Below are 14948 nucleotides of genomic sequence, written 5' to 3'. Positions count from 1 at the left end.
TGCCTGGGCCAGTGTTGAACCTAATTTTAGAATAACGCCTGTGATGTGTGTCTGACAGTCAGAGGTCAGTCCTGAGAACAAAGTCAATCAGGCTTTGTGTCAACATAAGAGAATTTTAGAGTGTTTTCCTTCACATTAACTGAGCACACAAACTCGGAAAGTCGTCTTTTTCCCGAACGACATCAGGAAATTGGCCATAAAGCTCCTTCTGCCACACCGGCCATGTTTCAATAGTAAGCCGCACTTTGCTCACCCCCATCAGAGAGCAACACTCACAATTTGTTCCCGAGGCCTGACACCAAATGTCTGCCACCATCAGTTTTGGCAGACATGACCCCGACAAGGCGGCACAAGAAACGATGACACTGACAGGCCCGTGGAACACCGCATGCTGCTGATGCAGGCGAAAGGCCATCGTCTCCTCAGAGGACCATCTGTCAGCGAGGGATCCGGAGAGCGCTCATCTATGCCTAATTACTCCAGAGCATTATCTGTCTTCTGCCGCGTGTGCGGTTGTGTTTACCCACAGTAGCCTCCATGATGAAGCATCTATGGGTTAACTAAGTTTATCGTGCCGTATTAGGGGCCGCGTCAACGAGGGGGTATAAGGGTTGGTGTCAGTCCACCATTTCTTTGCAAAAGTGAAAGGAAATGCTGCCATTTGTTGAAACTGCTGGTGGGATAAATCAAGACTTTCAGTTCACAGTTGTGTTCTCATTTGTGTGAAACACCACCCACCCAATCACCCACACACACACACACACACACACACACACACACACGAACACATACACACACCGGAGCACACAGAAAGAGTCAAACGAAGAAAGACCTTTGAATTTTAGCTTTCATTATCTCGGGATCATGAGAAAAACAGATTGCGAATCCCAGTTCCTTTTTTTTGAGGGGTGGGGGGGGGGGGGGGGGGGGGGGGGGGGGGAACCAGAGTCTCAGATGATATAAATGTTTGTTTGTCATTTCAAAGGAAAAAAACCTATTAGGGTTGGAAGTAAAAAGATGGGGAAAATACGTCAACACCTCCTGTCTCTTCAAAAATCATTTATGCTCAAAATGTCAAGTCAAGGCGGCTTCCAGTCACAGCTGGGTTTCCTGTTTAACAGTGCCACCTACAGGTAAGGATGTAAACAACATTGTGAACCCATGCGTGCGCCTGCAAATTGCTAGTTGAATATTCGGGGTGGTGTATATCAGTTTTCTTTCTTGGAAAAGATGCAAAAAAATGACGGATGTTAAACTGCTGGCCTGCTGCAAGCAGAGGAGGAGACTCAAGCCGTGCACGGGAGTGCGCGATAACCCTCAGCGATAACCCTCCGCTGAGATCAAGGATCTGTGCAGCTATTGATTACCGTCATGATTCATGATCAAGTCATGGCGGTGCCCACGCTATGGATAACACGCACAGATACACACAGAGCGAAGCGGGCATTAGTTATTCGGTCTGGCACTTCTATAAATCAACATGCAGATCTTAAAACCACAGATTCCATCCATCATGGGCATATTACTTTCTCATATACCAGTCCTGCACCAAACCGAGAAGACTGACTCAAACGCTGTGTGGGTATTAACTTTTTCTTGCAGGAAAACCAAATGTTATTCTCGGTTTGATGGTTTTATTTTATAATTAAGAGCAAACATTGTTGCTGTTTGTTTCATTATCCAGCAGTTAAATTCTGTTTTTCCTCGGTGAAGCTAGACCATCCGGAGGGAGTAACGAGGTATAACTTTTAAAAAAAAAAAACCCACACACTTACCCTGACAAACCCATTCAGATTAAAGCCAAATAGGGTCTGGATGGGGACGTCCTGCAGGACAGCTCCCGTCTGGCCTCATTGTGGACGATATTGGCTATTTGCTGCTTTGACGGTGGTGCGTTTCACGGCTGACAGCGACGCAGATGGCCTGGTCACCTCTTGCTGATGGTCTGTGACTGGAGTGATTGCTGTGTGTTCTCTAGTAGTTTGCTCTGCTGTGCTCCACCCTCGCTTTCCATCAGCCTCTTCTCAAATTTGGCATCCCTCTCTGGTGTGTCTGACCCAAAATTCAGAGCAACCCTGCAAAATCAGTGCAGATTACAGGTGAGCTAGCATTATCCTGCTAATAAAGGTGCAGAATTTTATAAAATAGTAGCACTATTGATTGGTAACTGCCCCCGAAATTTCTCACAGGGCAGAAAGCGTCATGATGCCTCCGATGGTGGCTAACATACGGGGATCAAAACAGAGGGAGCTGGCCCAGTTGGAGAGTTCAGCCCTGTTAAATAAATAAAATAAATCAGCCTTGTGTTTCCACGGTCACTGCTGAGACCTGGGAGCACAGAAAGGGATTTTCGTGTTTTTCCAGGAGCACCACACCCAGAACACGTCTGGACTTCAGGGTATCCTGTTCCACAGAGCAGCTATAACAATGTCATCAGGAGGCAGAAAGAAAAACACAGAGGAGATTTATCACATCATTTACTATCTGATGATTTGTTTTACCTCCCATAAAGTGAGACGTGGGCAAACATGACCACATGAATAAGGATTAACTCTTGGCAGCAGTTCTTGTCTGGAAGACCGATCAAACTTTACATCCCAGGATCAAACGGCAGCCAGACAACGTTGCTCAGGTGGACGCATCATGTTCGGGATCATCGCTCGCAGCGAGCGGTCAGGCTGGGTCTCTGGACGCCATCGCTATTTCCCCGCTGAAACCCATCAAAAATGAGAGAAATCGACAGTTTGCTTCAGCCGCTTACAGAGAAAACAGAAATGAACACTTCAATAAACCAACTCGGGAGCGAAGAAAACAATTATGCAGAGGCTGTTTGTCACTGTGCCAGCTCTGGGTTAGTTTTCCAATAAATAATCTAACTGTTCCTTCAGTTTATTATGTCTATTTCACCCGTTTTCAAGCTCCCCCATTAGTTTGACATAATAGTATGTATTTCAATACTCAATGCACCGAAGGGGGAATGCACCCTCTGAAGTTTTCACATTAGCCGTATTTGGGCTCATGTTCTGCACATTAGTTCTGATTATTATAGCTTCTGTATAGAAACTGTATTTTCATGAGGGTTGGACCCAAGACTGCGATATTTGCAGGATATACTTTACAATCGAGATGCATAACCTACTTTTGAGACAGTAGGTAGATCATTATTAAGCCAGGAAGAAAGGGATGTGGGGGGAATGCTGAAGTTGTCTGTTGTCATAACCTTGACAGAATGATGGCCGGAGACACAACTGCTCCATTTCCTGAGACTTCCTTGTGTCTCCACGCAGTCAAATTCTTTCCACTCGCCTTCCATTGTCTTCCTCTTCACACATTTCTGGTCATCGCACGCTCAGATTTGCCGCACTTGTCGCCACCGAGCACCGGCGTGGCCATCTGGTGTCGCCCTGATCCAGGTCTGTTATGGATTATCAGCTGTAATAATCAGGAAATGATGGCGCCACCCACATTGATTAGCAGCGACAGTTGAAAAGTGTGGCGTAATTCCCATCGACCGGCGACATTGTGCAAAATAAAATAAAAAATGTCACCTGCATTGATTAGCACTAAAAGTACGAGGCAAGGATAAGTCATAGAACACAGAGGAACCCTCTCACACGTGGTCCAATCCATCACACAACCGTAGGTGGCACATGAGCACGTGCAAGTCCAGGAAGAGCCCAACGGGTGGGAATCAGCAAAAGATGAGAATCATGTTTTTCAGCTCTTCACATCTGGAGACACAACTCGGAGGGGTCAGACTGTTTATGATGTGTTGGCTGTCCCTGATTTACATAGTTAAAGCTCACATAAACACATATCCACCATTTCCTTCAGTGGGCCTTAATAAACATTTCAACAAGTGCTAGATAATGGCTGGAACTCTCCAAACGTCCATGAATTTCTGCAGCACATTACAAATGCACAGGCTAAACTACCACATATGTTCTAACCAGACTGGTTCTGTATCGATCTGGGACATAGATCTACTAAATATTTATATCCATCCAGTCACACTTAAATCTGTGGAAACTCTTAAAGAAAGCGTAGAAGTTTCAGCCACATTTCAGGACTCCTAAAATACGATGCATTATAAATACGATGTTGTTATTACAACACCACAGTCATTTATGATACAGTAAAGTAGCTTATTTTGCGCTTTACCTTGCTGCTGAATTATAGATTAAGTAAACAAATAAAAGTCGCCTTTTTATGGTGGGGAGAATATTTTCCATGTGGAAGATCTGTCACCCCCTGGTAATGTTTTAGTACAGTCTGCAGCAGCACAGAGACCTAATCTGTTCATCCAAATGTGTCCTTTGTCAGCACAAGGGAGTGTCAGCCACCTGTGAGGGTTTGTAGCTTTAGTGAATCGCTGCACATGAATGCAACAGAAGTGATGAGATCAAAATAAACAGACAGGAACTAGTGCCACCTACTGGCCTGGGGAGTTCACACATGCTCTAAATGTTCATGAAAGCAGTTCAGAATTCTGGAAGACGGAGATGAACCAGATCAGTCCCACAGTTGACATGTTCTAATAATCCATTGATTTTTTTCTTCACTGACTTCCACGTGCAGGGTCTGGAGTGTAATCTCGGTAGCACATCGACAAATCCGTTTTTACACGAATCACATCCTCTGCTGTCCTCTATCGTCCTAAATCACTCTTTATCGTCCTCCAGGACTCCGTCTGCTCTATCCTCGATGGCCACCTTGATTATTCTCCTCATCTTTGTGATACATGTGCCCGTGTTGTGATTCTTTTCCCCCACTGTCACCTTGATGTTGGTGATCCCTCCAACCCCCCCAGCGCAGACAGACATGCAGTAATAGATGGATAAACAGAACCAGCCAGCCTTCCCTTGGAATTCTAATCACATTGGGTCTGTGGCTCTGAATCCCGGTTCAGCTCTGATGTTGGCCTGTGCATCTTCCTGCCTTTCATGAGTCTCAGCACAGTAAATATCCTGCTCACCCAAAGGGCTGCTGCGTGCTCCCCTGATGTTTGACCCAACTCTTCTGTCCTAATTTTACGTGAGCTGGAATGTAATCCTGTTCCCACGGCGGTCGTGTATCATTAGCTGTGTTGGGTTTCCCACTTTGTGTGCATTTATGTGTGTTTATGCTGTTTTCCCTGCAGATATAATTGATAATGCTATAGCTGATGGTCTTGAGAGCTGAAACGGTTTTCATAATAAAGATGAAACCTGATAAGATACAAACTGTTGAAGAAATAAACAGACTTAATGAAAGAAACAAGACTTTTAACAAAAACAAAGAAAAAACAAACAGTTCAAACTATAAAAACCTCTGAGACAAAAAGAAGACAGCCTGTGTGCATGCTAAATTACTCAAAATGACAAAGTCTGAGTTGAAGTTTGGGGAATTGTCATATAAATGAACACAACAGTCTTCACTGGGACCAATTACAGAGGCTCTGAGGTGACCCAAAACATGTATGGCAACTACTTTATTAGGCGCAATTAAAATATGACTTTCAAGTAAAAATTAAGGCTTCTTTTTACTCAAATATCTTTGTCATTAAAAACTAAAAAAAAAACAGCAGCGAAATGTGGCAGAATAATAAAGAGGTAGCATAATAAAGAAATTGTGCATCATGGTACACAAACCAGGAATATTTGTTCCAAATGACACATCTGAGTACTTCAGCCTGATGCATAATTAGCTAAAGAGTATGTGTTTTACTGTGTACCCTTTGCGTGTGCGTGTTTGGGGGGTGCAGACGTACAGACTGGATCATTGCAGTTGTCTTCGTTGGGGAAAATAAAATGAAGCGACAGTGCCATCTAGTGTCCAGGCCCTCAACAGCAACTACAAATAGGTTCGTCAGATAAATACAGTATCAGTTAAATGAATGAACTTCATCTTGGAAACTCGCACGTCAAAGATAACAGTGAGTATTATTTTGAAATATTTATAACTTTTAAATTTTTTGGTGTTGTTAGGAACAGGTAAGCGCAGCAGTCAAATGCTTGTGCTATTTCTACACAAAAACTGTTGAGTTCTGCCTGTCAGAGTTAGTTACGGCTGGATTTAAAAATGTGACATTTGCATTGTGGCATTGGACCATGATGCAAACCTAAATTTAGGTCAGTGGCTTGTCCATTTTAGAATATTAAGATTGTTTAAATACTTTTAAGGAGTGCTGAGATATGAGAGTCCTGATATATTTGTGTGAGCATCTGACACTCACACATTAGCTCAACAACAGAACATTATATGTTTGTGTTTAAGAGGATTCTACTCATTGAGTTGGTCCAGCAGATCAATTATGCCCTGATCCACATCAGCCAACTGCAGCTGCTCAAACCTTAAGACCATCGCGAAGGAAATAAACGTTAGGAAAAACTCAAATTAGACAAAAGATTGGAGCTCCAAAAAGCAAACAAGAATAAACTGACATACAAACAAACATATCTCCACTTGAGAAAATAAACCAAAAACAGTCCATGGCGACCAAAACCCACCCGAGGTCTCAGTGTCACCGGTCCAAAGAACAAGCAGAAGATGGAACAGGAGGAGGGGGATGTTGAATACGGTGCTCAGCACACCGCTACTGTCACCGACCAGCTGCAAGTCAAACGTCTCTGCTTATAACTTCACCTTACAGCTCAGAAGATGGCATTGAAGATATTTTTAAATTTAATTGTGTAATCAAGGTAAAATGAAAAAAAATGTATTTTTCATAATTTAACATTAAGTGCAAGGTGGGAGCTGCTAGAAGAAATCCACCAAATCAAAGAGGAAGAAACAGGCATGAGAGATATGGAAAACAGGGTGGAGGAGCGAAACGCAGACTGGGAAATTCTGAAATAGAAGAAAAGATTGAGGTAAAGGATGAAAGAATGTCAAACAAGGAACCTCAGACCTGCATCCTCGCCCATTCTTTTCCTTTCAGAATATGAACTTGACTCTAAAGAAGATGGCAAGATTTAAATAAAGCTGGGGATGAATGCATGAAGAGAAGAAGTTGGGAAAAGAAAGCATAAAAGATGATGAGTGAATCACATGCTGACAAGAACAGACAAATCCCCCCCCCCCCCCAAAGATTTCATTTGCAGACCTGCCATCTCATCCTTTCCTGCAGGCATATCAATTTGTGTGACGGGTGCGATTAGGACCCAAACGCAGCACTCACACACCTTTATTAGCACACGGGCAAACAGGAACTCTACCAGGCTGAAAAGGAAGCACAGGAAACAGTCCGTTCTTCAGGCCCAGGGCCCACACAAAGTAAGTGGGTTTCAGGCTCGGGGATGGGTCGAGCAGAGTTGGAGTGCGGAACCGAGGGGGAGGATGTGAATCCTCGGACCCGTACAGTCCCGTTTACAGCAGGCAGGAGTGACAGAACAGAGCTTACAGGAGATGAGGCCAACGATGCAGCTGAGCAGACTGGGGACGAGCAGCAGCGAAGTCAGGACCAGGCGAGCGGGCAGGAACCAGAAACGCTGAGGCAGAAGTCGTGGTCAGGGGCAGAAAGTAGGTAGGTTTCCCAGGGAACAGGCGAGGCAGGCAGAACGAAGACAGGCAGGGTCGGTAACAGGTAATCCGGCAGGGAAATAATGCTGGAAAGTCTCGCATCGAAGCAGAAGAACAATCTGGCAAAGACTGAGAGTGCAGAGGAGGCTTATAAGCAGGGCTATTGGGAATAAGCTGCAGCTGTGCTGCAGGTGAGTGGAGTTGAGCTGACGGGGTGGGAGTGGCTGGCAGGTAGAGTGGAGCAGAGGCAGGTGGAGTGGAGCAGAGGCAGGTGGAGTGGAGCAGAGGCAGGTGGAGTGGAGCAGAGGCAGGTGAGTGGAGCAGAGGCAGGGAGAGTTACTGGGACAGGAGGGAACTGGGGAAATGGGGCTGTGACTATGTGACTGGATTTGTAAATGTAGTGAGATCAATAAAGCACATTGGAAAGTAAAAAAGTTCTTGAACTACTTCACGGCAATATAATATAAGATGAATGGGTTAAAAATAAAGTAGTTGCGGGGAGAAGCTCGCTTACATTTTGATTTAGACGGGTTGGATGCTCGTAAGTGGCAGCATGATTTGACAGTGCAAATACTGACCTTTGACCTTTTGACCAACTTTGAAGTAAGGAGATTAAGTTCAGAACAGTAGAGCTATGGAGCTCATGTGGTTTCCTCACAACAGCTCACACAATCTCTTCCTTTTTATTGTTGGCCTACAGCTGTGGGCGTCACTAATGACGACCGTCTCTGTCCCTCTGACAGCCTCCTGATTTCCGTTCCTTCCAGCGTCGGGGTCTAAAATATATATTTTTCATGTGTGTGTTGCTGCTTTTCCTCGTCTGCCACATTCTGCAGCATCAGGCATTGCTGAATAAGTGTGTCATTCATCCAGGAGTCATTGTATGTGTGTGTGTGTTTGTGTGTGAGTGTTGACATTCCTTGCTCGGTTTCACATGGATAATTTAATTCGCATTGACTCGGCGCATAAGAAAGTCAGGGCTTGACCAGCTGCTCAGCGTTTCAGTCCCCAACACTTCCAAATGAAGACGCATCAGCGCAGAAATATTTGGATTTCCTGAAGAGTCTGGAGGAGATCGCTGGGTGGAGTTGAGACTAGTTTTCCAGGACAGTCGCAAGCCGATGGGGGCCAGATTAACCAGGTTCTGTCAGAATTATCTGAGATACAGCAGAGGAGAGAAGGACGCCTTCTCACGGTGAGACAAAGTCAGGTCATATGACATCCGTCCTGGTTCATAGATGGTTCCATGTATCCGTTTCCTCCCCAGCGTTCCGTCCAGACAACATGAGGTGGCACCGAACGATTCCAGTGACAGTGACACAAATGGCGAGAGCTTTCTGGGACCACAGAGGTCTGCAGGTCCGAGGGTCCTGCAGGACAAGGGCATGTTGGAACGTCCCACAAGAGAGGGACTGGACAGGGAGCTGCAGACTTTCATCAGCATGAGAGACCAAACGGACCAGGCTACAGAGGTACCTGCAGTTCTGAACACTAATGTAAAGAGAAAGGATAGAAGCTGTGATACCAGAGCATTTTAGGGATGTCAGACATGCATCTAAAGTTATCTCTTAAGAGCTGACTTGATATGAGGCTCACTAACATCATTATCTAATAAAGGGAGAGGACAGGCAGAAGACAGAAACCTTTCATGGGCTAATCAAGGTAACCTGGTTTGCAAAATAACTGAGTTTAGGAAGATTTGGCTGAGTGTGGCCAGAATCCTGGAAGAGAAGTGGGTCAGAAAAGTCTTAGGGAATAAAATGAAGGTACGGAATTAAAGGCGCCGCTTTCATCAGCGTTACAGTGTTTTCTCATAGTGACCTTTCACATTTATGTACGTGTAAAAATCAAACCAGGAGCACTTAGAGAGATTATGTTGAGATGAGGGACATTCTGGGTTTGATTAGGGTGATCACATGTCCTGTCAACTGGGGCAAATTCAGGTTATACACATCATGTCTAAAGAGGAAGTCCCCAAACCTAAGAAAAGATCAAAAAGATGCATTCAAATTGGAGTGGTGCTGCACTGTTCCCTGGACCGAAGGGATGAGATTTGATTTTCCTGGAAATTGGACAGTTTCCCACCTAAAGAGATAATGAGGTTACCTGGAATTTCTCATCATCACGTGCTCGCATCAGGTTTCTCTCCCCTTCAGGCATCTTTCATTGCTCTTCACGGTAACATATCCCATAGTTTTGTTAGCTTTTAAATGTAGCGTGCTTGTTTCAGGAGTGGGAGAAGCTCAACTACGACATACACACGCTGCGCTATGCTCGGAGAGAAGTGCGCTCTCGATGGAAGAAGATCCTGCTCCAGCTGGGTGAGACAACCCTCCCTTTTAAAGGCCGTGGCGCACGCCTTCCTCCGCGTGTGACCCACCTCCATTTCTGTGCAGGTTACCAGTGCGAGGTGGACGCTCTGCTGTGTGTGAGCAGCCAGAGCCAGTTTAGCCACGAGGAGGAACATCTGACCAAAGCAGCAGAACTGCTGGAGCAGCTGCTGGACCACACGTCCCTGTTCCCAGCAGAAACTGGTCACCAGAGCCGATACCTCTGTGTCATGGTACACACACACACACACACACACACACACACACACACACACACGCGCGCGCACTTTTTAGTTTCATTCGAGTGCCCAGTGACCTCTGCTCCCCTTTCTTATGCTCTCCTCCTCAGGAACGACTGGTGTCGCTGGACAGTGCTGAAGAGTTTGTCAGGCTCGCTCAAAAAAAATATCCCAAGAAAGGATAAGAAAAGGATCAGAAATCGAGGATAGTAACAGAAATCCTGGTGCCTTCGGACAGGAAATCCAAATGTGCTCACTGAAGGTGTTGCAAATGTTTGCTGTACACTGTTGCTCACTGGCAGCTCAGACTTTAATTGTTCCATTATCAGCAGCCTTACTGGGGTCCCTATTTCCCTAACCCTACATCTGATTTCTGATTTCCAAAGGCTTATTTTCCTGATATTGGTTAAGCTTTAAAATCTTTAAGTTGTGTCTGTGATTTTTGGTTTGACTAATAAAAAGTTTATATATGCGCAGTCAAAGCAAAACATCTGTCCAACAGGGGGCAGCATTTACATGTATTCCAGTACGATAAACTGGAATAAATCAAATTTACTGGATTTGGCCATCTGAAAGACACTGATATACTAATGAAGACGTTTCATCACAGGAATGCAGAAATAGGATGAGATTTCAAGAAATAACATAGAAATAGGTGCTTTTTAGTACATTTTCTTTAGACATTAAGAAGCAAATAAAGTGAAATCAAGTGCAGTTTATAATTTTTTAGTGCTTCACTGCTTGAAGATCAGGATGATCTCAATCTTTCACACGTTCATACAAGGAAACGAGTTTACTGTGACCCAGATATTGTTCTGTGAAAGGCCCCTTCCCAAGTTTGGGAAACAGATGTGGAAGCGGGAGAAGGGGGGGAAGGGAGGAGAGGTGGACCGTGTGTCTGGCAGCTCAGAAAGGCCTTGTGCAGCACGCACCTTTTTCTCATTATACAAGTGTAAGTGTGTGTCTGCGTGTGTTTTACACTGAGGAGCCTGATGCTGACATCATTCCTCGCAATGAAACATGCCTCTGCATATTTGGCCCAGTGATAGAACGATTTAAAGTCTTTTTCTTTTTTTTGCTGCAGAACAAAAGTTGGAGAGAAAACAATTTGTCTAGTGCACACAAAGACGCACACACGCACAAAGAGGAGGAGAGAGGTGAGCCATAGGTTTGTCATTACTGTCTTGAGAAATGTAGGTGAAAGTTTGTTATAGTTTGGCTTCATTCAACTTGATATCAATACATTTAAAGTCAGGTTCAGTCCAGATAAAAGTCAAAAGCATATTAAATTCATTAAAAAAAAAGTCCAGCATAAAGAATGGCAGGAAATGAATAAAAGGTGTTGCTGTGGGAGCAACGGAGGTTTAGTTAAGACGCTCTGCCGACTGGTTCTGATTTTCAGTTGTTTTGTGGATTTTTTTTACAGGGTAGAACCTTCAGTTGCTGCTTGTTTGTGGAAGCTCCACTGTTGTCACAGAAACGTTGTCGTGCAACAGTCAGGTGACTGACTTAAGAGATGAAAATATCTTCTTTTTTTTGTCTTTGCACACATGAACATTTCAGTTGCCTTTGTAAAATCTTTTGGTTCCTTATCTGCACTTTGACATTCTGTCTTATCAGCATTCCCAGATGTGCCTTAGGTTTTTTCTGGGGTCACATTATCAATAAAACGGGTTCCACTGTGTGCCATGCTTTAAGCTTTAGATCACGAGGTGTTCTTTTACAAACTGTCCAAATATGGACCTGACTAACGATCGCTGGGCGGTCTTAATTAGCTGCTGACTGTAGGTTCACCTTGACCACACTGACATATACAAGGTCACGTTTCTGAGCTCTCCCCAGCTGAATATATATATAAATTATTAGAGAAAGACTTTATTATTTCATTACACTCCTGGTTTCTGCGTATTCACAGACAGAATGTCAATATGGGCTTAATAAAGCTCGTCTTTAATGAGAATTACATCAGTTTTGAGCAGACATTATAAATCAAATACAGCGTACATATATATGCCATCATGCTGTTAAAAATGGGGTGATTTTCTTTCGTTTGCCTTCAGTCTCATATTCCGACTACTGAAGCAGTAATTTTCCCGGGAGTCGGTGGGTCATGGGAAATGGAGAAACACAGCTGAGAAACATCTGACTCCTGTTTTGGGTTCTCTGATCTGATCTCAGTCGGGCCAGTTTGGCTCAGTAGAGGCGGGGAAACTGTCCCCAGCTCCATGACTCTGACTCCCTCAAAAATAAATAACTGTCCCCGTGATGTGTTTGATAGGTATCTTTCAAGAGTTACCAAACCGGTAAATGGACCTTCAGTTAACATAGAAAAGGTTCGGCATCGGCCTGGCAGCGTCCCAGTTCTAATTCCCCCTGAAGACGGCAACGTTTACATCAGAATGTCCTCTGTGACAAGACACTGTGAACGGCAGTGGCATCAGACATTAACTGGTGCACAAGCATCCACGTGCACACACACACACACACAATCATACACTCGGCCACGTGAAATGGACATTTACACAAAGAGGCAAATAAAGCATGGCCAGGGTGGGTGACCTGTTTGACACCCAACAGAAGGTCAGAGGTCAGGAGACTTAGGAAAGACATTTCCTAAGACTCAGAACTGCCTCTTAATTTGCCTCTTAGGAGAAGATAATGTGCATTCTGTACATATGGCTCTCCCTCCCTGACCCAAAGATCACAGCTAAATGCGTAGAAAACTTTGATCCATTTACCTAAGTCTGACCTTAAATGTCTTGACGTTCAAATGTGTCCAGAAACTTCTGAAATGTCCCAACTTCGCAGCTTTGTCGTCACTTTGTGCGTATGCTCACACACACACACGCACACACACACACACGCACACACACACACACACACACACACCACCACTGATGGTTTGAGCAAGAGGCTGGCAGGGTGTGTCCTGCAGCAGTGTCAAAAATCAGCAGGTCAGCAGTGAATCAGTGAATCATTACGCAAGAAGCACTGCAGCTTTTACCCCCGACTGACCAGGATTGTGCGACCCCCCCGCGGAAATTACTTCCACTCCAAAATTTTCCAAGCTTTCACAGGTGGTGTCACAAAGGGACGATGACAGCAGACAGATCTGGTTGTTTTTGTGATTTATGGAACAAATTTGTGGGCCCTCGAGTGGGCAAAATCCAAATCCAAAAGTAGGCATAAATAACGCGTTCAACCCTTTCGTCCTATATCGGCTCTCCATTAACTTTACTCTACATTCTTCATGTAGATGCTTCCAAGTGTGCTCAGTTGTGTTTGCCAGCTGTCTGCTTGACGCAGAATCTCTTGCATTAGCAGCAGAAAAGCAATTGCAACAGCGATGACGGACTGGACACCTGAACTGGGTGTAACATAGAGGCCAAAGTGTTCTCTCGGCTCACTTGTCTACCATGAGTCAGGACATCTGTAGTATGAAGCACCTCTAAAGCTTGTCTCTGGGTGGTTTACAGAAACCCCGACCCCCAAACAAGCAGTAAGAAAAAACAAAATCCCTTTTAACAGGAAGAAACCTTGATCGGGCTCAGTTTGGAGTCACACAAAAGCCGACAAAGTGGAAAATAGGCCGGTCTTGGACTGCAGCATCCGAAAAGATGAAAGAGCCAAGTATTCAATGATCATTTAAAAAAACAATGAGGGAATGGAATTTTTGAGAAACTTCCCTAGACAGTATCTCAATACAAATTCCTTTCATCTTCATCTTTGTCCCTATTCCAAAGGGGAGGAAAAAGCTGCCAGACAGTGAATCATTCCCTCATATGATCAACCGGCTGGCTTTTCTATCAACATCCAGCTGATGCTCACTCGACCCCTTCCACCTGAACCCACGCATGTTCGCTCTTCCTCTGCCGTGAATCAGAGGCTGGATCAGCACATTCTGCCCAGTGTTTAGAAGACTTCATACAGGAAGCGAAAGGAGAGGTTGCATTTGTTGTAATAGAAGCCCTGACTGGGTGATGTCATGTAATAACAGTGCAGACTGGAGGAGGCGGCTCTCTGGGCTGGAGATGGCGGTACACAAAGACAAACCGACGGGACAGAAATGCACATTATACAGGTGTTAATGGCCACAACAGGCCTGTCTGTCTTTGTTTAATGCCACCAACAAACAAACAGCAACCAGGTAGATGGTGGAAAAGCCTCCATAGAAACAGTGATATCGGGTTCTATGTTTGTGCCTTAAGCAGAGCTTTCATCCATCCATCCCCGTTTGTTTCTGAAAGTGGTGAATGAAGCTCTGTCATCGAGGAAAGGAAACATAAACTCTGGGCTTCTGCAACTACTTTAACAACAACACGGTTTAATTTAGTCTAACCCAAATACGTCCAGTCTTCGATAACTCCTTACTTACCAGGATCTTTTCTTCTCATGACTTAAATGGAATTATTACTATTATCAGCTTGATTCAGATGAAGATCTGCCATGATTACAGTCTCTGCTCTCTGTGATTCAGTCTAACATCAAGCCTAATGGTGTCTGGCACGGCTCTGCACAGGCAGATCATGCATCTGAAAGTGTCTCCACGCAGTAATCCAGAGTAATCTTTCATTATCGGGGATGTTTTTGTATGCCCACTGTCGCTGTCATTCATCTTTCTCTCTAAACAATCAGCAATATCTGTTATTACAAAGTTCAGTTCTGTTGCTGTTTGTATTTCACGTCCATGGTTACTCAAACCAGTGTTTGGAAGCTGGGGAATCAACCGATCCATTAATCAGCCTGATTCCTGCAGTCAAACAATATGAGCAATATAATTCAGCACCCATATTAATTATTTTTTAAAAAGGTATTAAGATTTTAGTAACCATAGTTTTTTTGCAACAAAAAGACTGTTCCAGCCTGAGGCTGATGCAAA

General features: G+C 44.4%; 1 protein-coding gene across 1 annotated transcript; it reads left to right on the top strand.

Moving 5' to 3' along the window:
* The first annotated feature begins 8463 nt into the window (after nucleotides 1–8463).
* On the top strand, nucleotides 8464–10545 carry LOC101061768 (melanoregulin-like). Its single transcript, XM_003962056.3, has 5 exons — nucleotides 8464–8695; nucleotides 8768–8972; nucleotides 9731–9821; nucleotides 9897–10063; nucleotides 10180–10545. Exons 1-5 carry the CDS (start codon nucleotides 8622–8624, stop codon nucleotides 10252–10254), a joined length of 612 nt encoding a protein of 203 aa, XP_003962105.2. The 5' UTR covers nucleotides 8464–8621; the 3' UTR covers nucleotides 10255–10545.
* Nucleotides 10546–14948: the final 4403 nt, after the last annotated feature.

This window comes from Takifugu rubripes, chromosome 1 (genome assembly GCF_901000725.2).
Source record: "Takifugu rubripes chromosome 1, fTakRub1.2, whole genome shotgun sequence".
Classification (NCBI taxonomy): domain Eukaryota; kingdom Metazoa; phylum Chordata; class Actinopteri; order Tetraodontiformes; family Tetraodontidae; genus Takifugu; species Takifugu rubripes.
Note: the sequence above shows the minus strand (reverse complement) of the source record. Positions and strands in the feature narration are given on the sequence as shown.

What these genes read in the sequence shown, in the direction of transcription:
- LOC101061768 (XM_003962056.3), top strand. Translation starts at nt 8,622, where the DNA reads ATGGGGGCCAGATTAACCAGGTTCTGTCAGAATTATCTGAGATACAGC. An exon ending in GAGAAGGACGCCTTCTCACG is followed by an intron (nt 8,696 to 8,767) that starts GTGAGACAAAGT and finishes TTTCCTCCCCAG; the next exon opens with CGTTCCGTCCAGACAACATG. An exon ending in GCCGATACCTCTGTGTCATG is followed by an intron (nt 10,064 to 10,179) that starts GTACACACACAC and finishes TCTCCTCCTCAG; the next exon opens with GAACGACTGGTGTCGCTGGA.